At 35.3% G+C, this 12,368-nt stretch overlaps 2 protein-coding genes across 3 annotated transcripts in view; one reads left to right on the top strand and one right to left on the bottom strand.

Annotated features, from left to right (window-relative positions):
* LOC108565286 (titin-like) overlaps window positions 1-5,625 on the bottom strand; it is a 63,905-nt gene extending 58,280 nt beyond the window's left edge. Inside the window, exons 1-2 of the mRNA XM_017924666.1 lie at window positions 5,523-5,625; window positions 2,753-2,885 (exon numbers count right to left, since the gene is read on the bottom strand). Coding sequence (XP_017780155.1) covers window positions 2,753-2,885; window positions 5,523-5,538 — 149 coding nt within the window. The 5' untranslated portion in view covers window positions 5,539-5,625. The remainder of the gene's footprint in view (window positions 1-2,752; window positions 2,886-5,522) is intronic.
* Window positions 5,626-7,608: 1,983 nt separating this feature from the next.
* LOC108565297 (transcriptional repressor CTCF-like) lies at window positions 7,609-11,539 on the top strand. 2 transcript variants are annotated; one of them, XM_017924680.1, is made up of 6 exons: window positions 7,609-7,703; window positions 8,282-8,435; window positions 8,492-9,436; window positions 9,503-9,657; window positions 9,750-10,344; window positions 10,408-11,539. In XM_017924680.1, the coding sequence occupies exons 2-6, from the start codon at window positions 8,300-8,302 to the stop codon at window positions 10,566-10,568; spliced, it is 1,992 nt and encodes a 663-aa protein (XP_017780169.1). In that variant the 5' UTR covers window positions 7,609-7,703; window positions 8,282-8,299; the 3' UTR covers window positions 10,569-11,539. The 2 variants fall into 2 exon arrangements, with proteins under 2 accessions (XP_017780169.1, XP_017780170.1); XM_017924681.1 differs by lacking the exon at window positions 7,609-7,703 and having other exon boundaries at window positions 7,734-8,435.
* Window positions 11,540-12,368: the final 829 nt, after the last annotated feature.

The following is a 12,368-nucleotide window of genomic DNA, read 5'->3' as shown; positions in this document are numbered from 1 at the left end:
GGGATAAAAGGCTCAGAATAATACGAAAATGCACTATAATATACCAAAATCATCTTCACTATCACTGCAAACTAGAAACTGATTTAAATTAGTTATTGCAATTTCATAATGTCTCATTAGAAAAATCTACAGTGGTACAGTGGATAATTTAAATGTTGCCACTTGTCATTGCAAACTCTAGTTGTCATGGAGACCAATGACAGTAAAACTGACGTCTATTAGAAATGCAAATTTGGAAAATTGAGTTAAATATATATACTTTGTCACGTTCTGTAACTAAAGGAAATTCCTACAAATGACAATGAATTTACCGAATTTACAATAAGTAATTATTAGACGATATAAAATAAGTCTTGATTTCTTCAATAAAGTCTCTAATAATCAATTTTGTTTCCTCTTTGGAAATTGATAATGAGTTTTGATGCGTCAAAATAATAATTGCTGTCACTTTGACATAATTCTTATTGACATTTCAAGAACTTTATTTACTTGTAGCAGAGATATTCAACATTCTATCCCAGTAGTAAAGAAACTTCGCAAGAGAAGATCAAATTGCATTTATAAAAAAAAAAGAAACTGAGATTTTGCAAGTGTTTAGAGTTAATAATATTCGGATTTGTTGCGCATCGTCGAAGATAAACTGTCCACGTTCAAACTGGATTGCGATAATTTATCATCTGGACAGAATTCATATCTATTTTCGTTGCACAGTAGAAAACAGCATAAAATTCAACAAACACACAGAAAAAAAAAAAGAAACAACTATGTGTGTTTATCGTGCGTATCTTTTATTATTAGAAACTACAAAAAAAAATCTACGATTTCGTTGCATAACGCGAAAGCTCCGTTTGAATCCGGATGAGCGAACAGGAAGAAGCGGAATGCATCGTGTTTATTTCGGATAAACGAGTTGTGCATGTGGAAAACGCTGAGATAATAATGTACGATGGGAGCAAAGCCAAGATGACATCAAAACAGTGTAATGGGCAGATGCAAAATTAAATCCAATTTAAAAATAAATATTATCGTTGGCAAAATATCGATGATAAACAATCCATTCGGAGCGATGCTGTAATCCGCGTATTGATTTTGATTTGGAAGAGCTTTTGCGTGTTTAGTTACCAATCGGCATCGGTGGTCCAGGAGGTGGTTGTACCAGAAGAAGCGGCAGCAGCAGCAGCAGCGGCTGCTGCAGCAGCGTACTTCTGTTCCGCCTTGTTGTTGCTGCACTTGCAGCACTTGCTCACTTTCGTCCCCATTTTCCGTGCGCTGTTATTATTGCATTTCCCGAATCCCAATTCAAATTGGATTCAATTCAAACTTTCGAATATGGATTGCTATAAATAACTCCCGTCCAATATGTGTGTCAAAGCACACAACAATGACCCCAATCCGACGCGTTTACGGATCCATCATTTCCTTCTTCTCAACGCATCCAACAAATAAACAAACTAACAAATAATTAACAATTAACGCGGGATTACATTGCCACAAGTTGATTATATTATTTTTTTGGTAGGTTTTTAACGCACTGATCAATTTCGTTTTTTAAAAATTATCGTTTCTCCCTTCAAAATTTTCTTGTAACTTTCGGAAAATCGCGGACGCGTACTCGGCTCGGACCACCTCAACGACTGGTCATTTGACGGCGTCGCGACGCCCGCGTCTCCGGATTATTTTTAAAGCTGCGAAAAAGCGACGCGCACCGAAAATCACATAGATCCACCACACTCAAAAGTTAAATACACACACATATGGACTCCACACACACACACACACTCTTGATAATGGGAATCATTAAACCCATATGTCTTGCGGTACTTTCTGTACGTGGGCTAAAATAAATCGAGATCTTGTATACAGTCCAATTTATTCGCAAATCTATTCCTGAATCTCAATACATTATATATTTCGGTAATTTTCCATTGATCTCGAACGTGTAGAACGCATATGTTTCCTTATAGCTTCGCTTTAATAGACTATAACTAGTTCATAAAGTAAATGGGCATGTACATTTAGATTCTTCAACGAATACAAGTTATTTTTTTATCTTATTTACGCAGCAAATTCTCATTCAGTTTATTATGTCATATACTTTCAAATACTTGTCAAATAGCGTGCCAAAATCTTGCACAATCAGTGCTCAATTAAAGTACATATTGCTTTCACATGTTATAATCATTTACGTATTATTGAACGTACTGTAAGCGAGTCGTTACTGTATTTGAAAACTTTATGTTATGCAACTAATAAATAGCTCAGTTGCTACAAATGACAGTAGTCATGGAAACCAATAACAGTAAAACTGACATTTACAATTAAATAACAAAAAACAAACAAAAAACTATAAAAAATTACAAAATGTTCTATTTTATTCGCCTAATAATTTCACATTGGTTATCTTCATATATTTCATATCATGAAACTTCGATACTTTACATGAAAATTATTTTTCCATGTTTTATCAATCGAGAGGTTCTGACTCATCGGCAGAATTTATTTGCGTTCAATAGAGAAATGACGAATTGGAATGAACCAAACTAAATCTGCACAGTTATTCTTAACTACTGACAACTATCTATTCTGACTATAAATATAAGATTTTTAAACTTGCATTAAGAACCTGGAAAACGTAAACCTAGTAATAAATTTCATTGATCTTCTCTTTCGCGGACTGTTTAAATGGAACAGATTATAAATAAACATCAAAACTACATCAATAAACTATAAAATACAACATGCATTTGCTTACCAAGATATTTCCGTTTCCGGTCCGCACTCCACCAGCTCCGTGGACAACGTCACAGATGAACCCTCGACAGCCGACGCGTACTGCAACCCATCATCCCTGAACCTCGGAGCCAACTTTTCAACCAGTGGGCCCCCTAAAAACAAACAGAAAAAAAAATGTAAAATATTTAACAGTTTCAATTATATTTTGTTTACAAAAAAAAAACTAGAATATTTAATTATTATCAGCTGTTTTTAGATATACTGGTGACAGTTGAGAACTGTCATATTCATTATTGTCAGTTAAGGAATGTCATATTGTTAATTCTTAAACAATAACCCTTTAGCTCTTTGAAGGACGGTGGGACACGCATTGTATCACATTTTGGACATGTCTAGTGGGGCTTCATTATAATTTTCTTAGGGTGAATCCATACCATCCTATGTTGATTCAGTTGACGAACTTGTCTGATACTACTAGGATGATACTAAACTAATTCTGAGTTGAAAATATCATCCATCCAAGAATTGTCACACACATTGATTAACTATCATAAGCTGTCAAATGTAAAATACTCAGTTGTAGACAATTGACACTACCATTGCGATTCATATGTTTATATCGACTTTTGTTTATTATACTATTTTCTTATGTTCAATTTCACGTTATTTTAAAAAATAATATTATGAGATTATTCAAAATATACTTTCTAAAATTTACAGTTCGTGTCTTTCAGGCTCTCAACTGATATGGATAAATTACAGCAGGGGTCTCCAAACTTGTAAGCCTAAAGGCTGACTCCTCGACTAAATCGCAAGGGGCCAAAACATTCTTCAAAATGAAATAGATACAAAATATATCCAAATTAACTGATGAGCATTTGGACGAGTTCAGCTGATAATTTCCACTGGTGAACATGATCCACAACTACACACAATTGTCAGTGGAAAGTTACAGCCACATAAATCTCATTAATCATAAGTTCATTATGTAAATTACCTATGTATGTCACTTATTGAATGTTTTTAGGATAAATCTCAATTACATTTAAAATGTTCAATTTCTTTATGTGTGTAAGTTATTGTGTTTCTTGATTGATCGTTAAATAAAAAAAAGATCTAAAGAAACATTTTGTATGATTTACTTACATTGTAAATTTTACAATGTGATCAAAATAAACTACGGTGGGCCGGATACCGGGCATGTTGGCCTGCGGGCCGTGTTTTGGAGACTCCTGAATTACAGAATAGTAGAAAATTGCAGCTGTCAATGTCATATATAATAATATGACTTACAAGTGTCATAATATGGTTGCATAATATTTATGTTAATTGCAACAATGAATCACCAAAATATAAACTCAATAAAATAGGTTTTTCTGCCCTATTTATGTTAGATTTTGTTACAATTATTTCAATATACACGAAAAGTAATAACATTTTCAAATATTCAAATCTTTCGACTACCTGATGGATGACTTCCGTCCAAAAATTTAAATGATAATTTAAAGTATAAATGAAGTAACGAAGCTTATGTGAATCATTTCTTAAGTATAATATCTTAAGATTTAAAATCTATGTATCTACGTATGTAAAGAAGAATGTTGTGGTATAAAATAAAGTAAAGTGGTATTGGCCGACATCTATACTCGAATTTTAAAACGCGCTCGTCTATTTTTAAAATTCGCCGTCCCGCTTCCATGGAGAACAGAGCAGAATGAAGGGAACAGAACAAAATTATCGGACAAGAATTGTAGTAAACTGCATGTGGAAACATTGTGTTCTCTCTCTCTTTCTCTCTGTCTATCTATCCGTTCCAATCAGATCAGGTATCACGTCCATGAGGATCTATTTTCGAAATGCGGAAGCCGCATCGGATAAACCGACAATAAACAAAACATTCGCTTCTGCCCAATTTGCCGTCATCCGACGTCATCTGGTTTCTTCGAGCGCGCGATAAACGACGGAGAAGGAAGGAACACACCGTTTATATTTAGATTACAGTTTGGATGCACGATACGATGATGCATATGCGTGTGTGTGTGTGTATGTATGTGTTTGTGTGGATTTGCACCAATGAATCGATCGCACGAATCGAAATGCATTTACATTATGTTCTCATTCAATTCTCGAAATTATTTTCAGACGAAAATTATATTGTGTAACCAAGTTCTGGCAGTTTTCAAGGATCCGGATTAGAAATTAACCGAGACGTTTTCCGATTTAGAACAGGAATAATAAACAACAAAATCGTCTGTTTTTTTTTACACGTATTCGAACGAAATCGAAGAGTTGAACGTCTTTCAATTAAGAAAAGCCAATTAGGAAACGGATCGCATTCGCACGCTGTGCGTACCTTTTTTTTCTACTTCTTCAATGATGTCACAGTTCAAATTCCGACTCCTGTTGCTTTCCCTTGACCAGGACAATATAAATAAAATACCCAAGGACAATTCCGATTATAATTATAATCATTTTGATTTGTATATATTTATTTATTTCATTTTTGTTGTTGCACTAATTAGCTATTAATGATCGCGCGACGCTCCGACATATTTTGCGCGTTTATAAATAAGAAGAAATTTCACAGCAAACACACACACGCATAGAGAGAGACGTACAGGACCTTGGCTTTGGCGAAAATATGTATGAATCAGTTCGAGTTCTAAAAAAGGGTCAAACACCACACATTCGAAAATGCATTTACAAGAATAAAAAAAAGGGGGTAGGTTGAAGGTTGGATGGGTGGTTGGTTTTGTTCGTTTCGGCTTCTTCCTCACATCCAGACTGACCTGATACTACTCGCATGTTGCTTAATTAAACCTCAGGTTCCCATTAGATTGACTGCACTGCACATACTACTGACCGAGCTTGTGCTAAAACAGGAGCGACGTCAGCCGGCGTCGCGACGCTCAACATCTACGTACAATTCTTTTGGAATATATAAATTTACCGCAATATACAAATATTTCCTGGTCAAAAACGGCGCCCGATCCGTATGCAACCAATAGCGCAACGCGCACAGCGTTTCCCAAACCAAATTACGTAAGATCCGCACGGATAAAAAAACTACTACTTATAAATAAACTTTGTCCACTCGATAAAGCACGTGCATTAGTTACAATTAAATTAATACCATTCTTATCAACATAAAAATGAAGCAACCAAAACTACAACATATCAATTTCTACATAACAAAATGATATTCAAATTCCATATAAAAGCAATTTTAGTGATTATTATTACATAAAATATTTCATTCAGATATTTGAACTTGATTTAATTAAGCGTCAATTCTGAACAAAAAATATTATTGAATTGATTGAGTTTCAATTCATTTAATAATATGAAAAATATCACAGATATCTTATCTTCAAAGATAAGTAAATAAGTTTTTTCTTTAACTTAAAAATAATATGTATACAAAATAATTATTCTAATAATAGCTTCAATAATATGTACTCATTCATTCAGTATATTTCTGCTAACGTTTTCAACTATGATACAGAACTTTTTACTGTGTACAATTGTAGTGAAGTAAGAAAAACAGGGGTGATTTACAGAATAGAGTAAACGGAAGACCATAAAAAACGTACAATAGAAAAAAAAACTTTTACTATTGCAATAGGGTGTAAAATATTGGGGTTTCAGTGATACATAGCTACGAGGGAGAGAGAAAAAATATTTTAACACTAAATGTAACTAAACTATGTTATTTTCTGATTTTGGAATGTAACAATAATATTGTATTTCTTTATGTCTACTATTCTACATCTCTGTGTGATTAATGATTATGCACTATCTAAGAAGATAATAATTTAGTCATACGTTCATAATTAGTATTACAAACGACATTATACTAATTATAGTTTTTAGAAGATAATAATGCTAAATTATTATTTGTTTCAACACGTATTTCCCATTAGCCAGTTTCTCATTATCATATCACTTGATTTGTTACTTTAACATAGTATTGATGTTGTTTCCAAAATCAATTCCAATAAATTAATTTTGTATATTTTTGTAGCGAAATTAAAAATGATGTTTAATGAATTAAGCATTGTTGTGCTCATTTAACCTTTAGATACATTGACGATTACTGCATGTTCACAGAAATGATTTAGCTAAAGTTAACGATGATAAATAGAAAACAAATGAACCGGAATGAGGTAGTTATTAGTAACGATATAATAATGGTTAAAAATTTGAAAATATGATATTTCATAGAAATAATAAAAAAAAACTATTATTATTTATGATATTGTAACGAATGCTTGGATATAAATTATGTTTTTATTTAGTAAAATGTATTGGAAATGGGAATTGTTGTTTAAGATTTATATGTTAATGATGATTAAATTGAAACGGCGGGATTTTTTTTAATTACTATTATAATGTTGGTATAATAATGAGTCATTGTAAAATTGAAACAAACGTAAATGTAATCAATAAAACGTTTAAAATTAAACTGGATGTGTGTGATATCATATACACGCACACAAACATATTGAAGTGAATTTTAAGCCTGTTTTATTATATAAGGTATATATTATTGAATTTATGTGTAAAATTCTACAGTGTGTATAAAATTATTTGGCGGGAATTTGGATATTGTTATTATAATGTTGGTACATTAGCTTCATGATTAAGTTAAATTTTTGCAATAAATTGGACTTAATTCGTTGAATAAATAATAACTGGTGTTGATATGAGGTATAAATAATGAAATGTAATTGTTAATAATGTGGATAGGTGGGAATAGAGATGGTGGTATATTTGAAAATATGTAGGTAGAATTGTAGGTCGCCTGTAATTGGTGGAGAGCGAGCAACGTTGCATGTCTGATCGGTGGGGATGCGCAACAATGCATTCGAGGGACAGTCCGCTCGCTGGCCTCGCCATCTCTGATCCCAACAGACAGACGCTGCCATTTTCGATAAACGCCCTCACGGACGAATCCGGAGTTAAGCAAGGTACGTTTACAAAAAAAAAAGATTTTATTATCCTAGACATAACTGAAAACGCGATCTGGGGCACCGAAAGGATGCCCTGATGGCCTTCGAAGACGTCGACGATGTCCATCCATTAAATCGACACCCAGAAACGACGGAAATAACGGTAACAGAAGGACGCTGGTCGTACCCACGAACATTTTGCCTCCATATTGATGACAGCGCCAGCGGTGCTAATTTCATGAAATTTTTCGACGAAATCGAAATGCCCCCTACATCTGGCTTGCTCAAGTAATCATCTTGGCCCCGCAAATTAAAACGCGCAACGAGCGGAAATAAAAAAGGCAAAATCCTTAAGGAGACAGACCTAGACACCTCTGCACCCCCTAAACTTGACTTTCTATTTCGGAGGACCCCAAGCCGTACGCAATGGCGTCCCGATATTCGTGCCCTGATAAATGCGAATTGCGTCGTCAATGCCGTCTACCAACCGCTCGTATCACACCGTTCCATTCCGTTCACCAATGTTTACCATTTTTAATATAAGCAACACACACTTCAACAACAAGCTAACAGCACCCTGGCCTCTTAATGTTTAGGTGTAGAAGTGCAGCAACATGTCTGCACAGTTCACTGCTACGGAGATCAAACTCGAAGGAGACACTGGAGAGAATGTCACAGAAATTCAGTCCTACCTCGAAGGCTTCCAGAAGGAAATTGAAAGTGGAGATGGAACCATTGCAACTGTTGCTGGTAAATATACATTTACATCTTTGTCCCAACCGATGTATAACTTTTGATGTTTTCAGAAATTGAAGAAGGTGAAGGTGAAACCGAGGAGGGCACATACTTTGTTGATCAAGCAGGTCATTACTATTACCAGGCGAAAGGTGAATCTCAGCCTGTAATGACTGTGGTGCCTGCACTAAATGAGGAAGAAAATGGAGAGGAATTCATCATAAATGCTGAGAATGAGGAGGAGGGTGTTGATGAGGATGGAGCCAAACACCAAAATAATTTCCAAAGAATTACTGTTGTTCCAACTGGTACAGATTCAGGCAGTAATGAACTTAGTTATGTACTTATTGTACAGCAGCCGGATGAGAAGGAGGGAGAACAGACAGATGGAGATCAGGATATGACTGTGTACGATTTTGATGAAGGAGAGGAAGCCGGTATCGTTGATTCCGAAGCGGAAGATGACAAATCGAAAATTGTCAAGATATTCCCTAGGAAATCGCAGGTGGTCACTCAGGCTCATATGTGCAACTACTGCAATTACACAAGTCCTAAACGGTATTTGCTTTCGCGCCATATGAAATCGCATTCTGAGGAGAGACCACACAAATGTTCAGTTTGTGAAAGAGGATTCAAAACATTGGCCTCCCTGCAGAATCACGTTAACACGCATACCGGTACGAAACCGCATCTATGCAAGTACTGTGATGCGGCGTTTACCACGTCCGGTGAGCTGGTGCGGCACGTTAGATACCGCCACACCCACGAGAAACCGCATAAATGCAATGAGTGTGATTACGCTAGTGTTGAGCTGTCCAAATTGAAGAGACATATAAGGTGCCATACGGGCGAAAGACCCTACCAATGCCCCCAATGTACATATGCTAGTCCAGATACATTTAAACTCAAAAGGCATTTACGAATTCACACTGGGGAGAAACCTTACAAGTGTGATATTTGCCAGCAGTGCTTCACCCAAAGTAACAGTCTTAAAGCCCACAAATTGACCCATTTTGGTAAGTTTCTAACTTTGAGACCCCATCGCTTAGGAATTCTGTACTAATCTATTTCGCAATTTGCAGCCGGAGACAAACCAGTCTTCCAGTGCGAACTGTGTCCCACCACATGCGGTCGCAAAACTGATTTACGTATCCATGTGCAGAAATTGCACACGTCTGATAAACCTCTCAAGTGCAAACGATGCGGAAAACAATTCCCAGATAGATACAGTTATAAGGTAATGATACATTTCACCCACACCAAAATGATATATGTCTTCCATTTTACTGTTGCCTCATTTGTTCATCGCAAAATTGATTTCTATTCTAGCTTCACAACAAGACCCACGAAGGCGAAAAGTGTTTCAAATGCGAGCTGTGCCCGTACGCGTCCATTTCCGCAAGGCATCTGGAATCGCACATGCTTATCCACACCGACCAGAAGCCATACCACTGTTCACAGTGCGATCAATCGTTCAGGCAGAAGCAGTTGCTCAAGCGCCATCAAAATCTTTACCACAATCCGACATACGTGCCGCCACCTCCCAAAGAGAAGACCCACGAGTGTCCCGAATGTGGCCGAGCCTTCCGCCACAAGGGGAACCTGATCAGGCATATGGCCATGCACGATCCAGATTCCATGTTGCAGGAGAAGCAGCTGGCCTTGAAACTGGGTAGGCAGAAGAAGATTCAGATTATAGATGGACAGCAGGTGGAGGTGATGCCTGGAATGGATAGCGACGAAGAGGAAGAAGAAGAGGACGAGGAGGATGAGGAAGAAGAGGAAACCGAATTGGTGGGCGTCGAAAGTCCCGATGGACAGCAGTACGTAGTTTTGGAAGTCATACAGTTGGCGGACGGGGAGGAGCAAGCGATGGTGGTCGATGGGCAGAACGAAATGCTCGGCGAACCGATGCTTCAAGATGGTAAGATAAATCGTAACTAAGTGGCTGAAATCCGTGTATACTAATTGCTTTTTATTATCTCAGATATGGTTCTTAAGGCCATTACCAATTCGAGGAGGATCGAGAAACAGGAACAGAAGAAAGCGTCCACCCACGATATGGAAACTTGCTTTGGCTTCGACGAAGACGACGATGATGACGTGGAAATTGGTAAAGAGTCTATCACGTTGCTGGGGATGGACTGAAGCGGCTAATCTCATTATGTAATTGTAAATAATTTTATTGCCTTTATATGTTTTATTAATATTAGAGATTGTTTCATTTATTTTTCTAATCATTTTTCGTTAGCAATGATTACGACGATGATGATGGTAATATTTTCTTATTAAGTCTTTTTCTATTGAGTAAGAAACACGTTCTGTACATAATAATATTGTTAGTTAGATGTTCGGGGGCTGAGATATGAGTCGCTTTACTCCTATATAATTCCACTCTTATGTAGACAGATATAAGAACAGTTATCGTTCTCCCGGAAACGGAAATCAATTGCAAATATTTGTTTTCACCTTTTTTTTATTTATATATATAATATATAAATTCTATTGTGTAAGAGAATTCGATAATTTAGTTCTAGCAGTTTACTAATAGTCATTTGTTACGTATATTTATCAACAACCAAAACCAAATTTAGTTTGTATAAAGAATTATCGGCATGTTCAAGAACAACAACAGTAACCTTATTTTAACGTTATTATATGACTACCTATTGTATTTGAATAATAAACCGTACAATGTTGGCAAATCCATTTTCGTCTGCATCCGCCGCACGTTCTAAATGTAACGCTCTTGTCCATATGTGTTTAGTTAAGATGATACCAGAAGATTCGAGATGATGTGACGCCATCTGTTTGTATAAAATTTATCAGAAAATATTTTAAATAAAAGCATGAATTGTAACAGATGATGAATGGAAAAAAAATATTCATTTGTTTGCGAAATCACTAAACCAAACTCTGCTCTTCCCGCAAGTTATTTATAACACTAAAACGCCAAAGAAACAGGTCAACCACGAACGCTGTAGATGTGACCATTTTTTTTTGTACCAAATTTACGACCGGGTTTCACGCTAACGCAGACATAAATTGACGATTTTATGGCGATAGTCGTAAAAGTCCAACAAACAATATTTAATTTATTTCCGTACTCAATAATATTTTTCATATATATTAACTATAATAATTTGGATGACCAAATGCAAACTTAAACGTTTTAAATTAAATCAGAATTATCCCTCAAATATTTGCGTCATTTCAATGATTTGTCATTAATTACCACAATTAATTGCTAATGTAATAATTAAACAAAAGACACATTTGAGCGATACAATTTCTGTCAAATGAAAGCAAAAAGTTAACATTCGGTTTTCCAGAGTTTGAAAGTATGCAATTTTCTGCTTTTATTGATCATCCTAAGTGGCGGTATACATGTTAAGATGCAATAAATTTTGTAAATGTTGAAATTTTAATTTCCTTAATTATCAAAATAAACATTAATACAAGATGAAAGTAATAGCAGTAATTTCGTGTTCCTGCTATTATTTGAAGCACTGTCAGAAATTCTAGATTAGTCTTGTTCGTTTATGCAATGAAAATTCAAATTAAAAGCCTCGATATTGAAGTATTTTAGAAACAATGGAATAATAAACATTAATTGGAGGTAGAAATAAGGCAATAAACATTTAATAACAAGTACAAAGAAAGGATACATTTACAAACTGTAATAAAACGATTGGAAATTTATTATTTCATTGATTAGATATTTGCTATTTTTGAATAAAAATATGAATGTGACTAACATGAAGTTAGTCGTTGAGTCCAGTAAACAAATGACTGATGCAAATATTTATGGAGGCAATGAACTAGTTTCTTGATTAGACCGTTGACAACAGCAACTAATTACAAAAATACTGATACAGATTGTATGAATCGCATGCAAATTCTTAATAACCAATAAAAAAGTTCATGTTCGATATGGATGAGCCAATC

The sequence above is a fragment of the Nicrophorus vespilloides genome, unplaced genomic scaffold (assembly GCF_001412225.1).
Source record: "Nicrophorus vespilloides isolate i.1.1-1 unplaced genomic scaffold, Nicve_v1.0, whole genome shotgun sequence".
NCBI classification, from domain to species: Eukaryota; Metazoa; Arthropoda; class Insecta; order Coleoptera; family Silphidae; genus Nicrophorus; species Nicrophorus vespilloides.
This window is presented reverse-complemented; position numbering and strand designations above follow the sequence as displayed.